Here is a 21,355-nt window from a genome sequence, read left to right as displayed (position 1 = left end):
AATGGGTTTTGTAGAAGGCAGTCAGCTCTCCAGTAATATCAGGAGGTTATTGAATGTGGTAATGACACCATCGGGGAGGCAGGTGCCAGAGGTTGTCGTCTCCATGGATGCTGGGAAGGCCTTCAACCGGGCAGAGTAGTGGTATTTACTTGAAATTTTAGGTAAGTTAGGATTTAGACCGAAGTTCGTGGCGTAGGTGCGCTTGTTATATACAGCTCCGGTGGCACGTGTAGTCACAAATGGAGCGAGCTCACGAAGGTTTGGGCTGTACAAAGGTATGAGACAGAGATGTCCACTGTCACTGTTGTTATTTGCACTAACAACTGAACCCTTAGCAATGACCCTTAGGGGCTCAGCGGAGTGGCGGGGGATTGTGAAGGGGAGTAGAGAACATCGGATATCGCTGTACCCGGACAACCTGTTGTTGTTTGTGTTGGATTTGCTGGGGAGTATGGTTAGGATCATGGGAATACTGGAAAGGTTTGGGGCCTTCTCGGGGTACAGGTTGAACGTAGGGAAGAGAGAGATATTTCCGTAAATGTGTCGGAGCTGAAGGTCAACTTAAGGGTTTTACCATTTAAGATGGCTAGGGAAGGGTTTTGGTATTTAAGGATTCGGGTGACAAGGGAATCGGCTATGATGCACAAATGGAATTTGACAACGTTGGTGGAGGAGATTGAAGGGGACTTCATAGAATTCATAGAATTTACAGTACAGAAGGAGGCCATTCAGCCCATCGAGTCTGCACCGGCTCTTGGAAAGAGCACCCTACTCTATCCCCATAACCCAAAAACCCCACTCAACACTAAGGGTAATTTTGGACACTAAGGGCAATTTATCATGGCCAATCCACCTAACCTGCACATCTTTGGACTGTGGGAGGAAACCGGATCACCCGAAGAAAACCCACGCACACACGGGGAGGATGTGCAGACTCCGCACAGACAGTGACCCAAGCCGGAATCGAACCTGGGACCCTGGAGCTGTGAAGCAATTGTGCTATCCACAATGCTACCGTGCTGCCTCTTAAGACTTCACGAGATGGGACACACTGCATCTGACATTGGCAGGGAGGGTGCAGGTCGTAAAAATGAATGTGCTACCAAGGTTTTGTTTGTTTTCCAAGCCCTCCTGGTCTTTCTCTCGAAGGCTTTCTTTTTGAAATTGAAGGCAATAATCTCAGAGTTTGTATGGGCAGGGAAGGTGCCAAAGGTAAAAAGGGCCCTACTACAGAGACAGAAAGAGGGGTTGGCACTCCCAAACCTGCTGCATTATTACTGGGAGGTAAACTGGCGATGGTCGGGGGGGGGGGGGGGGGGGGGGGGGGCAGAATGGGTTAGGATTGAGGAGGAGTCCTGCAGGAGATCCAGCCTGAGAGCCATGGTAATTGCTCCACTTCCATTTGCCCGGGGAAAGTACACAGAGAGCCCGGTGGTACATTCGACAGTCAAGGTGTGGAGGCACTTTAAATTGGAGGGGATATCGGTGTTGGCACTATTGTGCGGGAACCATAGCTTTAAGCCGGGGATGATGGATGGGATGTATAGGAGGTGGAGGGAAATGGGGCTGAAGAAAGTGAGGGACCTGTACCTAGAAGGGCAATTTGTGGGTTTGGATGAACTGCGGGACAGGTTTGAGCTGCCACGGGGGAACGGGTTACGGGACAGGTATGGGACTTTGTAAGAAAGGTATGGAGCGTGTTTCCCAAGTTGCCAGGGTATACTCTGCTGCTGCAATTGCTGATTCCAGACGAGTCCGGAAAGGATAGGATTGGAGATATATACCGGTTGCTGGGGCGCAAGTGATGATAATTAAGTGTAAGTGGGAGGAGGAGCTGGGGGGGCAAATTGATTGGAGTCTGTGGTTGAGGCTATGCGTAGGGTGAATGCTGCTACTTCCTGCGCGCGGATGAGCCTAATCCAGTTTAAGACTGTGCGCACAGTGCACATGACCCGATCATGGATGAGCAGGTTTATTCCTGGGATGGCTGATGTGTGTAAAAAGTTCAAGCTGGCGAACCAGGTGCACATGTTCTGGGGATGTGAGAAGCTTGTATGGTACTGGAAAGCGGTGTTTGGGACGTTATCCAAAATTATAGGTCAGGCCAGACCCAATGGTGGCGATCTTTAGGGTCTTGGAGGTGCCGGAACTGGTGGAGGGAAGAGGCGCTCACATTGTGGCCTTCACCTCTCTAATTGCCTGGCGGAGGATTTTGAAAGGGCCAGAGGAGGGATTTGAGGCACGGTGGGGGTTGTCCGTGACAATGTTTGAGGAATTTTTCGTCGAAGGGGTGGGAGGGTAAGGGATAAAATAGGGGAAAACTGTACAAACTAGTTTGTACAATGTGTTGTTGTATTTGTTGCTGTTCGTGTTTATAAGTGTTTGTAATAAAATACATTTTTAAAAAACTGGTCCCCCTACATGCCTCCAGACCCAGATCCCCCCCGCCCACCTTCGTCAATCCCTTTCCAGAAACACCCTCCTCACCCGCGAGACCTACCCTGCCCACATGAACCTCAAAATCATCCCATTCGCATTTCTAAAAAAGGACTTGGGGACAAAGATGAGGAGGTTCTGAAATACGCACAGAAACTTGAGCAGTATTATCATTTTCACCATCTGTACACGCCCTGCCAAAGACCAGGGCAACACATTCCACCTTCTGAAGTGCCAGGTCCTCCGCCTCCAGCCTCTGCTCCACTCTCTTGATAGCCGCCCTAAGCAGCTCCACCACCATAGCCAGGATCTTGGAGGCCTCTTTCCTCTGCTGCTGCAACTTGTTGTTCAAAACGTTCATGGGCTGCTCTGTAGACCACTGGGCGCCTAGATGCCCCAACGCCTTCTGCCATCTTTTTCAGTGTCTCACCTCGACTATTCTCGCGGTCAAGCTGCTGCCTCTTTGTTACACTCCTCGTCCGATAAGCCATAAACTGGCCCCACCAGACGAGTATTGCGCTTCAGTGCTTTTCTGAAACCAGTGGAGTCTTTCCTGCAGTCCTTACACAGGAGTAGAGAGTGAGATTCCAGATTAGAAATAGGCCAAATGAATGGATCATTCTTGATATTAAATATATGAGGAAAGATACATTAAATGTCCATGTTTTGCTTCACCCTAATTATTTCCCACTTATTTTTTTCCACTCCATAGCTGACATTCGCCAACCCATGAAATACAAGGACACACAGAACTACACTGATGTAAAACAAAGTAGACAGTTCATCAAACCGAGTGTAACAGGTAAGTTGTAACAAACTGTTTTGGGAGTGACAATTTTGACTTCATTAGGAGTGATTGGATTTCTTGTTCTTTCAAGCACTGTGTTGAAAAATGCATCATTGTGCACAAGTGTCTGATGTTACTGGAATGTAGCCAGAGCACGGGCCTCCCTCAGTGCACAGACTGCTCACTGAAAGTTTGCAGAACATCCTAATGCCAGGAAGAAGGGGAGATGTGCAACAATCTTCTTAGATGCTGGAATTGACAGGGACTGAGTTGGTGCTCAAACTCACCACACCATCCAATCCTCAGTATTGTCCTGTAGAATGAACAGGAGCTGTTGACAAGTGGGCAACCTGCTGGAAAACCTGGTAAATGTAAATGTCGTGTCACCAGGTGGCACCATTCAATGTTTAAAGACCACACATCAGTAAATTTGGTGAGGATAATCTTTTTAAAATCAGGAATTGGGTGCGAAGCAACCTTAAAGGTTGCTACTGAGGAAATAAATCCTGGAAAGTGTACAGCACACTGTTAGGGTAGGCTTGATGTGTATCATGTTATTTTTCAGGTACACCTATGTGTTTCATTTCTTTATTAGTCCTAAAATTGTCATTACTTCTTCTGCAGATTATGGAATCAAACAAGCAACACAAAAAGGTAAATTGATCTGATACCCATTGGAGAATAAAATGCTAACTTTAAAATATAGAGGGTGGTGGAACTTTAAAAATATAAATGTATTTGTTTTTGTCTTTTGGGCTTAAAAGAAGCTCTGCAACCTGTAAGAAATCGAGGTAAAACATAATCCCATCCCAGGTCCTAGTAGGTACAACTACCCAAAGCAGATCTGCCATTCATTCAGCACTAGCCACCTGTCTTAGAGAGGTGACACGATGACTGGTGTGGAAGGTAGGAGGTTGCTGCACTGGCAGTATTAGTGAGAACTCCCTCTGAGACTGAAGTGTTTGGATATATTGTAGGAACAGATCAGGGGAAGCGTTAGATTTTATGTAATTGATAACTGATGTTATTGCTGATGAAATGAAAATGAAAATTGCTTATTGTCACGAGTAGGCTTCAAATGAAGTTACTGCGAAAAGCCCCTAGTCGCCACATTCTGGCGCCTGTTCGGGGAGGCTGGTACGGGAATCTGTGTATGCTTGCTGGGTGCCTGAATTGGAAATAGTTCCATTTTCCAGCATGAAATTTGCACAAAAATAGGGAAAGCTCAGTTGTAGTGATAAATTAATAATGGGAGTCACTTAAATAAGAATGCATGGGATTAGTGGCAGCACGGTAGCACAGTGGTTAGCACAATTGCTTCACAGCTCCAGGGTCCTAGGTTCGATTCCCGGATGGATCACTGTCTGTGCGGAGTCTGCACATCCTCCCCGTGTGTGCGTGGGTTTCCTCCGGGTGCTCCATTTTCCTCCCACAGTCCAAAGATGTGTAGCTTAGGTGGATTGGCAATGCTAAATTGCCCTTCGTGTCCAAAATTGCCCTTGGTGTTGGTTGAGTGGGGTTATTGGGTTATGGGGATAGGGTTGTGTGGGGTTGGGTGCTCTTTCCAAGAGCCGGTGCAGACTTGATGGGCCGAATGGCCTCCTTCTGCACTGTAAATTCTATGATTCTATGATTCTATTAGCTTGGACAGGAAATGGGTTTAGGAAGTGAGAGATAGACCAAGCAAGATGTTCATGCTCACTATATTTATAAATGACTTGATTGAAGCAATAGAGAAGCATACATCTAAGCTTGATGACAACACTAATTTAGGTGGGCCAGTGAATAGTATGGATGGGAGTACAAAGTAGCAAATGGTAGGTCATATCTGACTAATCTGGTGGAAAGACAAAACTGTGGCAGATGCAGTTCAATGTGAGGAAGTGTGAGGTCATGTGTTTTGGAATTGAGAGAAACACATTGGAGTATTTTCTAAATAGTGAGAAGTTGAGAACTGTGGGCAAACACAGATTTAGGGATCCAAGTACAGAAATTATTCAAATAGAAGACAGGTGCAAAATATAATTAAAAGGGCCAATGGAATGTTGCCGACTCAAAGGTGAGAATACAAAGGGAGAGATGTTACAATACAGTTGGAGAGAACAGTGGTCCAGACCCCATGTAGAATATTGCATTTGGCTCGAGGCATCACACCGTGGGAATTATATTTTGGTCTTGAAATGGGTGCAGGGCAGATTAATGGAAATCATACAAGAGTTAAAAGTGTTAAAATTATGAAGACAGGTTGAATAGACATGGCTTATATAGAAGTTTAAGGGATGATCAGATAACATAAGGAGCAGGAGTAGGCCATCTGGCCCTTCGAGCCAGCTCCGCCATTCAATGAGATCATGGCTGATCTTTTGTTGACTCAGCTCCACTTTCCCGACTGATATAACCTTTTATTCTTTTATTCTTCAAAAAACTATCTATCTTTATTTTGGAAACAGTTAATGAAGGAGCTTCAACTGCTTCACTGGGTAGGGAATTCCATAGATTCACAACCCTTTGGGTGAAGAAATTCTTCCTGAGCTCAGTTCTAAATCTAGTTCTGCTTATTTTGAGGCTATGCCCCCTCGTTCTACTTTCACCCACCAGTGGAAACAACCTCCCCGCATCTATCGTATCTATTCCCTTCATCATTTTATATGTTTTTATAAGATCCCCTGTATCCTTCTAAATTCCAACGAGTACAGTCCGAGTCTACTCAACTTCACCTCGTAATCCAACCTTCTCAACTCTGGGATTAACCTAGTGAATCTCCTCTGCACAGCCTCCAGTGCCAGTACGTCCTTTATCAGGTAAGGAGACCAAAGCTGAACACAATACTCCAGGTGTGGCCTCACTAACGCCTTATACAATTGCAGCATAACCTCCCTAGTCTTAAACTCCATCCTTCTAGCAATGAAGGACAAATCTCCATTCACCTTCTTAATCGCCTGTAAACCAACTTTATGCGACTCATGCACTAGCACACCCAGGTCGCTTTGCACAGCAGCATGTTTTAATATTTTATCATTTAAATAATAATCCCTTTTCCTGTTATTCCTACCAAAATGGATAACCTAACATTTGTCAACATTGTAGTCCATCTGCCAAACCCGAGCCCATTCACTTAAACTATCCAAATCCCTCTGCAGACTTCCAGTATCCTCTGCCACCTTTTGCTTTACCACTCATCTTCGCGTCGTCTGCAAACTTGGACACATTGCACTTGGTCCCCAACTCCAAATCATCTATGTCAATTGTGGGCCCAACACTGATTCCTGAGGGACACCACTAGCTGCTGATTGCCAACCAGAGAAACACCCATTAATCCCCACTCTCTGCTTTCTATTAATTAACCAATCCTCTATCCATGCTACTACTTTACCCTTAATGCCATGCTTCATTATCATATGCAGCAACCTTTTGTGTGGCACCTTGTCAAAAGCTTTCTGGATATCCAGATATACCACATCCATTGGCTCCCCGTTATCCACTGCACTGGTAATGTCCTAAAAAATTCCACTAAATTAGTTTGGCACGACCTGCCCTTTATGAACCAATGCTGCATCTGTCCAATGGGACAATTTCAATCCAGATGTCTCGCTATTTCTTCCTTGATGATAGATTCCAGCATCTTCCCTACTAACTGGCCTGCAATTACCCGTTTTCTGCCTACCTCCTTTTTTAAACAGTGGTGTCACGTTTGCTAATTTCCAATCTGCCGGGACCACCCCAGAGTCTAGTGAATTTTGGTAAATTATCACAAGTGCATTTGCAATTTCCCTAGCCATCTTTTTTAGTACCCTTTGATGCATTCCATCAGGGCCAGGAGACTTGTCTACCTTTAGCCCCATTAACTTGCCCATCACTCCCTCCTTAGTGATAGCAATCGTCTCAAGGTCCTCACAGATTGTGGTCTGTTCGATGAATAATGGATTTGTTAATCTGGAAGGGCGTTATTATTTCTTCTGATGAAAGTGTGCAGAACAAGGAGGCATATGCTGGAGTTCCCCGGCTGTTGGGATTGTCTTTTCCCACTGGCAGTGCACCTCTGCCCATATGTCTCCTGGCGGCATGGGGTGGTTTCAATGGGAAATCCCATTGTCAATCGATGGGAAGAGGCATCCTTGAACGGCATGCCGCCAAGAAACATGTGGCTGGTGGACTGGAGAATCCCGCCCACAATCTTTAGATCAAAACTAAAACAGTGGCGAATTGTAAAGCTAAGGTGATGCCAAGAAATCTGGAACTCTTTCTTCCAAAAAGTCTGTTAAAGTCAGGTCAAAACTAAGATTAGTAGACTTTTATTACACAGTGGTATTAAGGGTTACAGAGCCAAGGCAAAGAATGCGATTAGCGAAATTCTAATTGAATGGCAAAACAGGTTTTGGAGGCTGAATGACCTCCTGCTCCAATGTTAGAACACCTACCCACTTGGATCAGGTGCAGCTGCCATTCTTGTGTGATGTGGGGCAGAATAGGAACTTTACAAAATCATCTTTCAAGGTGAGACAAAAAATTAAAATACTGCATATTCACTGAATTCCATGTTAATTTTGAAATCATTGTTGGGGCCTCCGCCATTTACAATCTAGATTAATGGCTTTGACAAAGAGACAGAGATATATCTAGGTTTCCGGACTTTACAAAGCTGGATGGGAGAGCAAACTGTGAGGAGAACATTAAGGACGGAAAAGAGGGACAACAGATTAAGTGAGTGGTCCAAAAAGGTGACAGATAGAGTATAACAATGATGTGTGAGGCTATCCACTTTGATAGTAAGACTAGAAAATCTGAATTGGTTTAAAAGGCATGAAACCTGTCAATATAAATATTCATAGAGATTTGGGTGTCTAGGAATCACAGAAGGTTGGCATGCAGGTACAGCAAGCAATTAAGGAGGAAAATTGCTTGTTATTGCAAGGGGATTGGAGTGCAGGAATAAAGATGTCTTGCTACAGTTGTATAGGGCTTTGGTGAGACAACAGGCAGGATTCTTCCACCCCGCCCACCGCAAGAATGCCACGAGACGCAGACAATGGAGAAGTCCACTGACCTCGGGCGGGGTTCTCCGATCACCATGCAGACGCAGCCAGAGAATCCCGGCCACATGTAGAATACCGTACACAGTTTTGGGGCACCGGGTCGGAGAATCGCCTGCGGGCTGCGCGAATCGCTCCACGCCGCCCCGACGCCGGCACGCGATTCTCCACAGAGCGGAGAATCGGTGCCATTGATGCTGGCGTAGTTGATGTGGCGCCGGTCGCGGGCCCCTTTACGCGATCAGCCCGCCGATTCTCCGGCCCGGATGGGTCGTGTGGCCATAAGAAAAGAGCCGAGTCCCGCCGGCGCCGTTCTAACCTGCTCTGGGCCGGCGGGACCTCGGCGTGTAAAGGTCGGGTGGCGGCCTTTGGGGAGGGAGGGGGGTCTAACCTCAGCGGGGGGCCTCCGATGTGGCATGGCCCGCGATCGGGGCCCACCAGTCTGTGGCTGGGGGCCTCCTTTCCTACGCGCCGGCGCCTGTCCTGCACCATGTTGCGCCGGGGCCAGTGCATTATAGGAGGCCACTGCGCATGCGCGCGTTTGCGCCAGTGCCACTGCGCATATCCTTGTTGGCGCCGGCGCAACTGCGCATGCATGGATCCCGCGGTGCACAGTTCATGCTGGGATCTGCAGCTGGAGCGGCGCGAACCGCTCCAGTGCCGTGCTGGCCCACTGGAGGGGCCAGAATTAGTTGTGGGAGCGGCCCGTTCATGCCGTCGTAAAATGCGACGGTGTTTACAACGGCGTGGACACTCTGCCGCGGGCTGGGAGAATCCTGCCCACTGTCTCCATCTTTTTCTTTTTATATATTTAGTGTACCCAATTCATTTTTTCCAATTAAGGGGCAATTTAGCGTGGCCAATCCACCTATCCTGCACATCTTTGGGTTGTGGAGGCGAAACCCACGCAAAGACTGGGAGAATGTGCAAACTCCACACGGACAGTGACCCAGAGCCGGGATCGAACCTGGGACCTCGGTGCTGTGAGGCACCAGTGCTAACCACTGCACCACCGGGCTGCCCTTGGCATCCATCTTCAAGGAAGGATATTCTTGCTTTGTAGGTGATGCAGTGAAGGTTGAGTGGAATGGTTCCCTTGATGAGAGGGTTATCCTATAATTAGAGGCTGAGTAGGGCAGCACGGTAGCATAAGTGGATAGCACTGTAGCTTCATAACGCCTGGGTTCCAGGTTCGATTCCATGCTGGATCACTGTCTGTGTGGAGTCTGCACGTTCTCCCATGTCTGCGTGGGTTTCCTCCGGGTGCTCTGGTGCCCTCCCACAGTCCAAAGATGTGCAGGTTAGGTGGATTGGCCATGCTAAATTGCCCTTAGTGTCCAAAAAGGTTAGGAGGGGTTATTGGGTTGAGGGGTTATTGGGTTACGGGGATGGGGTGGAAGTGAGGGCTTAAGTGGGTCAGTGTAGACCCGATGGGTCGAATGGCCTCCTTCTGCACTGCATGTTCTATGTTCTAAATCAGGTCTACATTCTAGAATTTCAAAGACTGAGCGGGGACCTCATTGAAACATTCTGAACGGGCTTGGCAGGGTAGGTAGAGAATGCCTTGGTTGAGGAATCAAGAATATGGGTGCACAGCCTCAGGACTGAGATGAGAAATTTCAGCACTCACATTTCTTCACATTTATGGAATTGTCCAACCCAGAGGCTTGTACATGCTCTATTGTTGAATATATTTATGCCTGAGCTGGACCGATTTTTGAGTCTGTCAGGGAATTAAGAGATAAAGGGAGCAGGCAGGAAATTGGAGTTTTAGTCCAAAGATGTGCAGGTGAGGTGAATTGCTCATGTTAAATCAGCCATGATCATATTGAGCGGTGGAGAAGGCACAAAGGGCTGTATGGTCTACCTTTGCTCCTAGTTTATATCGAGGCACAGCCACCAAAGGTGGAGCAATTAAAATCAGGGATGCTCAAGAGTCCAGAATTAGACTACCGAAGCCTTGGAAGGTTCTGGGACTGTGAAGAGATTACAAAGATAAGGAGGGGCGAGTCCATGGGAGTATTTGAAAACAAATGATGGGCGGCATGGTGACACAGTGGATAGTACTGCTGCCTCACAGTTCCAGTGACCCGGGTTCAATTCCGGCCTCAGGTGACTGTCTGTGTGCAGTTTGTACTTCCTCCCGTGTCTGCGTGGGTTTCCACTGAAGTTCTCCGGTTTCCTCCCACAGTCCAAAGATGTGCAGGTGAGGTGAATTGCTCATGTTAAATTGCCCCTTAGTGCCCAATAGTTAGGTACGGTTATGGCGATAGGGTGGAGGCGTGGTCCTGAGTTGGGTGCACTTTCCAAGGGCCGGTGCACACTCGATGGGCCGAATGTTTGACTTCTCATCAATCCAGGTCTAGCGCGCACAGGAATAACCTACAAGATGCTTGATAAGGGAGACACTGAGTTTGTTTCCCCTGGCTTGGTAATCTCTGCTGGGGTGACGCAGCCTCAGGATAAGCTTTTGATCATTGTGGACTGAGCTGAAGAGAAATCACTTCACTGGACGGGTTGTGAATATTTGGAATTCTCTACCACAGAGGGTTGTGGATGCTCATCATTGAATATATTGAGAGATGTTTGATTCTCAAGGAATCAAGAAATACAGGGATTGTGCAAGAAAATGGAACTGAGGCTGATCAATCAGGATCATATTCAATGTTGGAGCAGGCTGGTGGGATCATTTAGTCTATTCCTGCTATTAGGTTCTTATGGTTGTTGTAGGCAGTTTAAGAGAAGCCATTTGGGGCCTCACGGTAGCATGGTGGTTAGCATCAATGCTTCACAGCTCCAGGGTCCCAGGTTCGATTCCCGGCTGGGTCACTGTCTGTGTGGAGTCTGCACGTCCTCCCCGTGTGTGCGTGGGTTTCCTCCGGGTGCTCCGGTTTCCTCCCACAGTCCAAAGATGTGCGGGTTAGGTGGATTGGCCATGTTAAATTGCCAGTAGTGTAAGGTTAATGGGGGGATTGTTGGGTTACGGGTATAGGGGTTACGTGGGTTTAAGTAGGGTGATCATTGCTCGGCACAACATCGAGGGCCGAAGGGCCTGTTCTGTGCTGTACTGTTCTATGTTCTATGAGGAAAGGACAGGTGACCAATACAGAAAGTTACAACTTTGTATAAGTTACTGTTTTGTGTTAATGCCAGTGCTGTGGAATCTCCACTGCAACAACTATGATGTTCATTTATATACAGATATGATACAGAGTAAAACATGCTGGGTACAAATATCAACACATTTTAAAACTGAGTCATATTAGACCACAGGTTGAGCATCCCTATCCGAAAACTGATCAATTCCAAAATCCACACTTTTGTTCGATCGCCGACGTCATGAGTGGGAAATATCAACGCGTGCTACACGAGCACGGTTCCCAGTGTTCCACACATGTGCAGTTTCCAACGCGTACCACACATGCGCAATTCCCAACACACGACGCACATGCGCAGTATATTCTGAAATACGAAAAATTCCAAAATCTGATACACACTTGGCCCCAAGCAGTTCAGATAAAGGATTTTCAAACTGTATTATGATCATGGACCAGACCCCAACAGTGACCAGGATACCAGACAGAAAGCTCAATATTCTATTTTCATTTTGTAAGAATGTAAGGAAAGGGTGTGGTGTTTGCACTTTCTCCCCTGTGTCTTGTGTGGGTTTTCTCCGAGTGCTCCAGTTTCTTCCCACAGTCCAAAGATGTGTGGGTTAGGTGGATCGGCCATGCTAAATTATCCCTTTGTGTCCAAATGTTAGGTGGGGTTACCAGATAGGGCGGGGAGTGGTAGAGTCGGTGTAGACTTGATGGACTGAATGGCCTCCTTCTGCACTGATTCTATGATACCTCGCTCCCTGATTTCAGGAAAAATAGGGATATGGTACATTTAAAAAAACTTTAGTGCTAACACAGTATTAAAATATCTTTAACATTGCACAAGAAAATAACTTACAATGACCCCTTAATCAGTGCTTATCAATGCAGTGAATACAGTAACCCTTAACTGCTATGTTATTCCCACTCAAACAACAAAGAAACCATCTCAGCTCTCAATCCGCTGTTAAAATACAGCTAACCCTCAGGAATACCGCTTTACAGAGATGTTTTTTGAGAAAGAGAGATCTTGTCCCTCTGCTTTTAAAGAAAAGATCTGAATCCTGTCAGAACCATGCAGAAACTTTGGCTGTATTTATTCAAAAGCTGCTTCAGCTTGTTTCAGCTCACCTTCTAATGACACACTTCTGAGCTGCTTGGAAAGAAACAACTAATCTAGCTAGAGACATATACTTCAACTTGACTAAGATGCTGACTTCTGCTCACATCTTCAATTAACTCTCAAATAAAAATTGCTTTTCTGCAAAGTGCCTGATACTGTAGCTCCTCCCAGTAATTACATCAAGCCCAAGCCTCAATTGCATGCCAGCTTCCAACCTTCCTAACCAGAATTTTTAAAAAGCACTACTGCAACAGTCAAACACACTGTAACCCAGGCTTTTAAACCTTACTGCACCAAATACCTATAATACAATACATCTGAAATTCGTAATTCATCACAAGGTGATACTAAGACAGGTGACTTGGACTTTTAAGTGTCTTAATAGAAGAAGCAAGAGTTGGAGAGGTTTGGGGAGGGAATTCTAGAGCTTTGGGCCTAAGCAACTGGAGGCATAGAGGCCAATGGTGGAGCAATAGACATTGCAAGGGACCAGAATATCATAATTATTGTAAATGTGATGGATCCCATGAAACCAACAACCCCATAATTTTTTTAAATAAATGTTTTTTATTGGGTTTTTGAACAAAGTATATTTACCGTTAATGTACATAGGATAAGAGACATATATACACATATATATAGAAGAGAAGGGCACACCCAAACATACCAAAGAAAAGAAAATAGTAAATAATAAAAAAAATTAAAAATAAAATAGAATAACTGGTAGGGTATTGTGCACCAGCTCAACAGCCGCAACTCTGTACAGCTGGCAAAATTGTTTACAACACATAAGTGGGCGACTGTTTGGGGGGGGGGGGGGGGGGGGGGGGGGGGGGGGGGGGTGGAGACTGGGAAGGTAAATATACATTTGGGTGCCAGAGAAACAATTACAGTGGGAAATACTTAAATGGGTTTGGTGTTGGTGTTGTCGCTTGCTTCTCCCGGACGGATCTCGCTGCCGTCTCGCGCTCACCTCCGCTTCTGCCGTTCCTCCCGTCTTTCGAGCTAAGGTATCTACAATTCAAAAACTTCCTCCGAAAGGAGACAAGGACGTACCCACAACCGCCACGACAGACTCTACTGGAAGAACTACTGGACGCAAGCATACTAGATAAAGGAAACTGTAGTGACCTGTATGACCGACTGATAGAAAGGGCTGACATCGTACTGGACGCAACAAGAAAGAAATGGGAGGAGGACCTGGGGATAGAGATAGGGTGGGGACTTTTGAGCGAAGCACTGCATAGGGTCAACTCCACCTCCACGTGCGCAAGGCTCAGCCTGATACAGCTAAAAGTGGTACATAGAGCCCACTTAATAAGAACCCGTATGAGTAGGTTCTTCCCGGAGGTGGAGGATAGATGTGAACCAAGGAGGCCCGGCCAACCACGCCCATATGTTCTGGTCTTGCCCCAGACTTGCAGGGTACTGGACAGCCTTCTTCGAAGCAGTGTCCAAAGTGATGGGGATGAGGGTGGAGCCATGCCCAAAAGTGGTGGTCTTCGGGGTTTCGGACCAGCCAGATCTATTCCTGGGGAGGAGGGCGGGTGCCCTTGCCTTTGCCTCCCTGATCACCCGCCGTAGAATCCTGTTCGGCTGGTGGTCAGCAGCACCACCCAAAGCTGCAGACTGGCTGTCCAACCTCTCGGAATCTCTCCAAATGAAGAAAATCAAATTCGCCATCCGAGGGTCAGACGACGGCTTCCACAGAACGTGGGAGCCATTCACGCAATTGTTCTGTGACCTGTTTGTGGCCAACGAACAAGCGGAAGAATAGCCAGGTAGCCAAGAATCAGGGGAAAGTCGCCAAAGCATGAGAGGGAGAGATAGACCGGGAGAGGGGTGGGGGGGGAGCTAAACCTAAGAAAGAAAGGCAAATCACAGGAGGGGGGGGGGGGGGGGGGGGAGAAGAAGAGAGGGAAGAGACAGGGAACAAAAGAGGAGAACCAGGGAGGTGGGGGGGGAGGAAGGGAAATGACAGCCGGAAGGAAGGCACGGGATACAATAACGAACATGGCATCTCCAGGAGCAGGGAACGAGGAGAATAAAGATGAAAGATGGGAGGAACCCCATAATATTAATAAACAGATGTAAGAAGAATTGATTCTGATCAATTGCTTCAAGCTATGTTATTTGTTTTTGCATAATGTGAATGAGATTGGGAATGTCAATCACTGAATGCTTGCATAATTTCAAATTTCTCCTAATACCGTGCAATCTACTATCCCATGAACAAAAATAAAGGACTGATTGTGTATATTTCATCTTTCCTTAGGAGCTAGATTCTTCTGGAAGCTTGTGATTCCAATAACGGGACTGATTGCAGTCTTGATTGCCTGCATATTTTGCCTTTGGATATCCAAAGTGACTGATCAATCAATGCTGATGGAGAGACAGGAGCTCTTCCTGAGCAAGTGGAAAGAGATGAAGACCATGTTCCCAAAACAGCAGCATGATCTGTGGATGCGAAGCAGTATTCTGTTGAAGAAGCACATTGGTACGGCGGTGCACACTCAGCCTGTTATCCTCATGTTTGCTGCTGCTCAGGATGCTAGTGGAACCATGCAATGTCTCGCACGCAGGATAGGTGAAGCTTACGCTTCTGTTTTCAATTCAAGTACGCTGGAAATCAATGGATCTGACACGAAATCACTGAACAGTGATAGGGTGAAGCTCGAGTTGGACGAACAGCTGTCATCTGCATTCCAGGAAGGGGGAAAGGCAGCCATTATTCATCATTTCCAGGATCTCCCACCCCCTTCTACCCTTCTGTTCTACAAGTACTGCGACCATGAAAATGCCGCCTTCAAGGACATCTCCCTGTTGATCACGGTCTTGCTGGACGAGCCAGAGCTGAAGCCAAACATGCCTCTCAGAGACTTGGAGGAGATAGTCATGGACTTTCTCAAGAAGAAGTTCTGCTCTGATACACCAGGAGAATTCAACATCATGGACGCAGACAAACTGGGCGGCCTGTGGAGCCGCATTTCCCACCTTGTGCTGCCAGTCAGGCTGGAGAGAGAAATCGAAGATGGAGACTGCCCAGTTTTGAAGTGATGAGAATGATGTGCACTGCAGAGTTTAGAACCTAAAATGTATCGCTGATTTGTACATTGTGTGCGAAAGGCCAGTTGTTACTTGAGTCACAAAATCCAATTAATTTTTTTCTCTGCTGTCTTGCTAAAAGAATCCTCCAAATCATTGGCGGAATATTTTTCTAAATGTCACATTGTGAGTATTGTTATGAGCCTGGATATGATGTTTTTAGGGTATGTGGGGGGGGGGGGGGGGGGGGGAGCTCAAAACATTTTTAAACAAACCCATATTTTTTGAAAATTTGCTATTAATAGTTTTTATTTATATTAATATTTTTTTGCTCCACTGGAGATACTAAATGTTTTTGGACTACTGTTTTACCTGCCGAGCTAACTCTCGCTAAAGAACCACATGATAAAGTGATGTGTGCAAGTCCTTGTGCAGTGCAGTGCACCGCATGTTGCACCAAATGTTGGTCTGGATGCATTCCTGGAAGTTTCATCACATGATCTTCAACTACCAACTGAGTCTTTATTATTTGACTGGATGATTTGTGAGTGTCAGTTAAACATCCTTTCTTTCCCAACTCCAGTATTTTTATAACTAATAAAGGCCATATGATTTTTCTTCTGGGTTGCTCCAAGCCATTAATCCTGGAGATTAATTTTCAATCTTCAGAGGGTTGGCAACCCAACATGTAAGGCACTACTGATCTCCACATCCTGCTGCAGCGAGCTGCCAAGTAGAGCCCAAGAGTCCTTGCAGAGCAAGGTGAGGCTTAAAATTGCTAATTTACTTGGTCACTGTTGCACATTCATCAGCTGGCTCAAGAGCAGCATGGGCCAAAGCCAAGAGCCACACCAATGTGATCAACCCTTCTGCCACAGTGATTGCAAGGCCCAGAATGAGATTTGAGAAGAGAAAATAAAGGGAGCTTGGACACTGGAAAACAGCAGGTGTACAAGCTCATTCAAGTCCCCATTTCTGGACATTCTTGATGATTACCAATCAACAAGGAGCCACACAATATTATATAACATTTTCTCAGCAGCACAAAGGTAGCTTTCACTCCAAAAATATAATAATGCTTTAAATTGGAATTGTATATATTTGTTATGAATGTGTTTTGTATATTTGTTCATTACCCTTGAAGTACTTTAAAAATGTTAATAAAAGGTTTGTAGGAATCCTCTGTTAGATGCTTGTTTTTCTTGACTTAATAAATGTACTAAAACAGGTTCGGCAAAGATTCTGCCTGCCTTCTTTGGTGGTGTTGGGGAACAGCACTATTGGAGGAAGGGTGGAGAGCTTTCTTGGTGTCCTGGTCAACATTCTTCCCTCGGTCAACTTAAATCACGACAATGAAATGGGCAGTTTACGGTTATTTGTTGCTGCATTAGTTGCTGTGTGCAATGGGCTCAATGTAAATGCAAGCATTTCATCTACGTAATTTATTCCCCACTTAACAAATGCTTTACCTGTACTACACGTCTCAATTAAACAACAAAAAGACTAACTTATCAAGAGCTACAAGTGCTTTCAAGAGGAATGAACATATGGAACATATCCTATAAGTGAACAGATGAAAATAATTTGAATCTTTCTTACAAATTGAACTAAAGTTCATAATAGGGCTAAGAGCAAGTGTAGGCCATTCAGCCCTTTGAGCCTGCTCTGCCCTTCGAAAAGATCATGGCTGATCTGTCTCTGTGTAGTCCTAATCTCCCTACTAGAGGAAACATCTGAAATAAAAAGAGAAAACACTGGAAAAACTCGGTAGGTCAGGCAGTATCTGTGGAGAGAAAAACAGTGTTAATGTTTCGAGTCCAATCTTCGGAACCCACAGATGCTGCCAAGCCTGTTGAGTTACTACTAGACTTTCTCTTTTTATTCATAATTTGGCAAGAAGATGTTTGGTATGGAAACTATAAGAGAGTATTGGATTCAAGCAATGGAGTCAGGGAAGCTGTGCTATGCTTTACCTGTTGAGTGTGGACACCCTATGACAAAATTTACATCTGTTGAGTAACATATTCACTTGATTTTTAACCCTTTTCCTTGCAATCCATACCCTCTACACTTCCCACATGAAACCGTTGCGTGTCAAACTCATTGTTATGCAAAATGCAAAGACAATTCCTTAGTGGGCTTGTTGCCAACTTTGTACATCTCGGGCAGCACGGTGGCGCAGTGGTTAGTATTGTTGCCTCACGGCGCCAAGGTCCCAGGTTCGATCCTGGCTCTGGGTCACTGTCCATGTGGAGTTTGCACATTCTCCCTGTATTTGCATGGGTTTCACCCCCACATCCCAAAGAAGGGCACAGTAAGAAGTCTTACAACACCAGGTTAAAGTCCAGGTTTGTTTCGAATCACTAGCTTTCGGAGCGCATCTCCTTCAAAGGAGCTGCGCTCCGAAAGCTAGTAATTCAAAACAAACCTGTTGGACTTTGACCTGGTGTTGTAAGACTTCTTACTGTGCCTACCCCAGTCCAATTCCGGCATCTCCACGTCATGGCAACCCAAAGATGTGCAGGGTAGGTGGATTGGCCATGCTAAATTGCCCTTAATTGGAAAAAATGAATTGGGTACTCTAAATTTAATTTTAAAAAACATTGTACGTCTCTTTACAGATTGACGTTGAGATGTTTATTTTGATATATTTTCTGTCCTGCTGCATATTTCTCTCTCCATTGGGTGGCATGGTGGTTAGCACTGCTGCCTCACAGTGCCAGGTTCGGGGGTTCGATTCTGGACTTGGGTCACTGTGTGGAGTTTGTACATTTTTCCCTGCGTCTGCGTGGATTTTCCCGGTTTCCTCTCAGTCCAAAGATGTGCAGGTTAGGTTGATTGGCTATGCTAATTTGCCCCTTAAGTGTCCAAAAGGTTAGGTGGGGTGGTGGGGGCATGGGCCTGGGTAGGGGTGCTCTTTTGGAGGGTTGGTGCAGACTCAATGGCCTCCTTCTGCACTGGAGGGATTCCAATGAGAATTCCCAAATCCACCCCCCCCCCCCAACCCCATTAATATTATTCTGCTGTTCTTCCGGATTTCCATCGCATGTGACTCCAGCTCGGTTTGGGGGGGGGGGGGCTGGGAACGTTGCGGAAATTACTGTTCAATCAACCTGAACGGGAGGGAGAGGGATATTGATCAATAATAATACACACACACACACACCGGGGCGGATGGAGCTGCGATCCGAGCGGCGGATTGATCAAGGGATTATTTTAAAGCAGTGAAAGTTAAACGGCCGCCCTTATCAAGATGGCCGTCTTTCCGCTTCCGCTCGGAAAGTTTCTGCACCGTTCACATTCTCCCGGGTTGTCCCTCTGATGCCGGGCGGATATTTACCGGTACCGCCGAGTCAGAATGAGCGGCGGCAGCAGTAGCAGCAGCAGCAGCAGCAGCAACAGCAACAACAGCCCCGGGTCCGGAGCCAGGGACGAAACCCGAGGTGAGGTTGGAGCGAAGTTGTCAAGATAACAAATAGGTGCAGTGGAGACCGTTCGGCCCCTCGTGCCGTGATCTGCCTTCCAGTAACAACATGGCTGATCGTTCTGTTTGCCCATAACCCTCTGATTTTCTACAAGTTTGTGAAACAAATCAGAGTAGCCGAAGTAAATGGTCCCTCAGTTACTGCCATTGGGACGTAATGTTAATGGTGAAAATGGTACACTCACCACATGTAGGCCAGAACTGATAAGGACTACTGATTTCCTTCCCTGAAGGACATGTGTATATGAACCAGATGGGTTTTTCCAACAATCAGCAATGGTTTGGGGCAGCAGGGTAGCATGGTGGTTAGCATAAATGCTTCACAGCTCCAGGGTCCCAGGTTCGATTCCCGGCTGGGTCACTGTCTGTGTGGAGTCTGCACGTCCTCCCCCTGTGTGCGTGGGTTTCCTCCGGGTGCTCCGGTTTCCTCCCACAGTCCAAAGATGTGCGGGTTAGGTGGATTGGCCATGCTAAATTGCCCGTAGTGTCCTACAAAAAGTAAGGTTAAGGGGGGGGGGGGGGTTGTTGGGTTACGGGTATAGGGTGGATACGTGGGTTTGAGTAGGGTGATCATGGCTCGGCACAACATTGAGGGCCGAAGGGCCTGTTCTGTGCTGTACTGTTCTATGTTTCATGGTCATTAGACTTTTAATTACAGATTTTTATTGAATTCAAATTTCCCCATCTGCCGTGGTGGAATTCGATCCCGGTTCCCAAAGCATTATCCTAGATTACTAATCAAGTGACAATACCACAATGCCATCACCTCCCCTCCTCTCAGCATCTACCCATTATCAGCCCCGTCAGAATCTTCTATGTTTCACACCTCGTTCTCCTAAACTGAAATGAGTATCGGCTCAACCTTTCCTCATGGGGCAACCCGTTTCATCTCGAGAATCAGCCAAGTGAACCTTCTCTTAACTGCTTCCAATGCAAGCATATCTCTCCTTTTGTAAAGGGACCAAAACTGCACTCAGTACTCCAGATACGGTCCCACCAATTCCCTGTAGGGTTGCAACAAGATTTCCTTATTTTTATGCTACATCCATGCTGCCCCTAAGTTTTTAATAATCTTTATTGTCACGAGTAGGCTTACATTAACACTGCAATGAAGTTACTGTGAAAATCTCTTCGTCACCACATTCCGGCACCTGTTTGTGTATACAAAGGGAGAATTCAGAATGTCCAATTCACCTAACACCACGTCTTTCGGGATTTGTGGGAGGAAAACGAAGCGCCCGGAGAAAACCCATGCAGATACGGGGAGAACGTGCTAGACTCCGCACAGACAGTGACCCAAACCAGCAATCAAACCCAGGTCTCTGGTGCTGTGAAGCAACAGTGCTAAATTCTCTGCTGCCGTGCTGCCCAGATATGTTTCATGTGGATGTCCAATTTCCAGAATCCAGGGAATCAGTAAGATTACAACCATTGCATCCACTATCTCTGCAGCCACTTATTTTAACACCCCAGAATGCAGACCATTAGGCCCAGTGGTCTTGACAGCTCCTTTTCTCTAGTGATAATGATTGCAATAGGCTTCTCTGCAACCCCTGAACCCCCCCCCCCCCCACCTTTAGCCTCATAATTTTCTATTACTCTTGGGATGCTTTTTGTGTCTTGTGCTGTGAACAGATGAATATTTGTTCAAAGTCTACCACTTTCATCATTGCCATTATCTCCCAATGTCAGCCACTAAGGGACCAACATTTACTTCAGGTACTTTTGTTTTGTAAACTTGTTGAAGCTCTTGTCTTGTTTTTTTACTTGCTAGTTTACCCTCGCATAGTAATTTCTCCATCTGTATTTTTTAAAGTCATTCCTCGTTGGTTTATAAAATTTCCCCACACTTTGCCTAATCATAGCAACATACATAAAAAATAGAAGCAGGAAGAGGCCATTTGGTCCTTCAAGCCTGCTCCGCCATTCATTATGATCATGGTTGATCGTCAAGTTCAATATCCTCATTCCACCTTCTCTTTTACCCCCTCCCCCCATGTCCTTTAGTCCCAAGAGCTATCCCTAATACCTCCTTGAAATTGCACAACTTTTTTGCCTCAACTACTTTTTGTGGTAGTGATGTCTACAGATTCGCCACTCTCTGGGTGAAGAAATTTCTCCTCTCCTCAGCCCCATAAGGTTTACCCCATAACCTCAAACTATACCCTCGTCCTGGACTCCCCCACCATCGGGAGCATTCTTTCTGAATCTACCCTGTCTAATCCTGTTAGAATTTTGTAAGTTTCTATGAGATCCCCTCTGTCTTCTCAACTCCAATGAATATAATCCTAACCGATTTAGTCTCTCCTCGTATAACAGTCCAGCTATCCCAGGAATCAGCCTGGTAAACCT

At 46.2% G+C, this 21,355-nt stretch overlaps 2 protein-coding genes across 5 annotated transcripts in view; both read left to right on the top strand.

Moving 5' to 3' along the window:
- The window catches only part of LOC119964913 (torsin-1A-interacting protein 2-like), a 71,696-nt gene extending 54,949 nt beyond the window's left edge, over window positions 1–16,747 (top strand). For all 4 annotated transcript variants that reach the window (XM_038795024.1, XM_038795022.1, XM_038795025.1 and 1 more), the window contains 3 exons: window positions 3,149–3,238; window positions 3,848–3,877; window positions 14,750–16,747. In XM_038795024.1, the coding sequence (XP_038650952.1) occupies window positions 3,149–3,238; window positions 3,848–3,877; window positions 14,750–15,531 (902 nt within the window). In that variant the 3' untranslated portion in view covers window positions 15,532–16,747. The remainder of the gene's footprint in view (window positions 1–3,148; window positions 3,239–3,847; window positions 3,878–14,749) is intronic.
- A 2,015-nt stretch (window positions 16,748–18,762) lies between these two features.
- Window positions 18,763–21,355, top strand: part of LOC119964234 (torsin-1A-interacting protein 2-like) — a 39,954-nt gene continuing 37,361 nt past the window's right edge. The window contains exon 1 of the mRNA XM_038793517.1: window positions 18,763–18,962. Coding sequence (XP_038649445.1) covers window positions 18,878–18,962 — 85 coding nt within the window. The 5' untranslated portion in view covers window positions 18,763–18,877. The remainder of the gene's footprint in view (window positions 18,963–21,355) is intronic.

This window comes from Scyliorhinus canicula, chromosome 4 (assembly GCF_902713615.1).
Source record: "Scyliorhinus canicula chromosome 4, sScyCan1.1, whole genome shotgun sequence".
In the NCBI taxonomy this organism is placed as follows: Eukaryota; Metazoa; Chordata; class Chondrichthyes; order Carcharhiniformes; family Scyliorhinidae; genus Scyliorhinus; species Scyliorhinus canicula.
The sequence above is the reverse complement of the archived record's forward strand: the minus strand, read 5'-3'. Positions and strand labels throughout refer to the sequence as shown.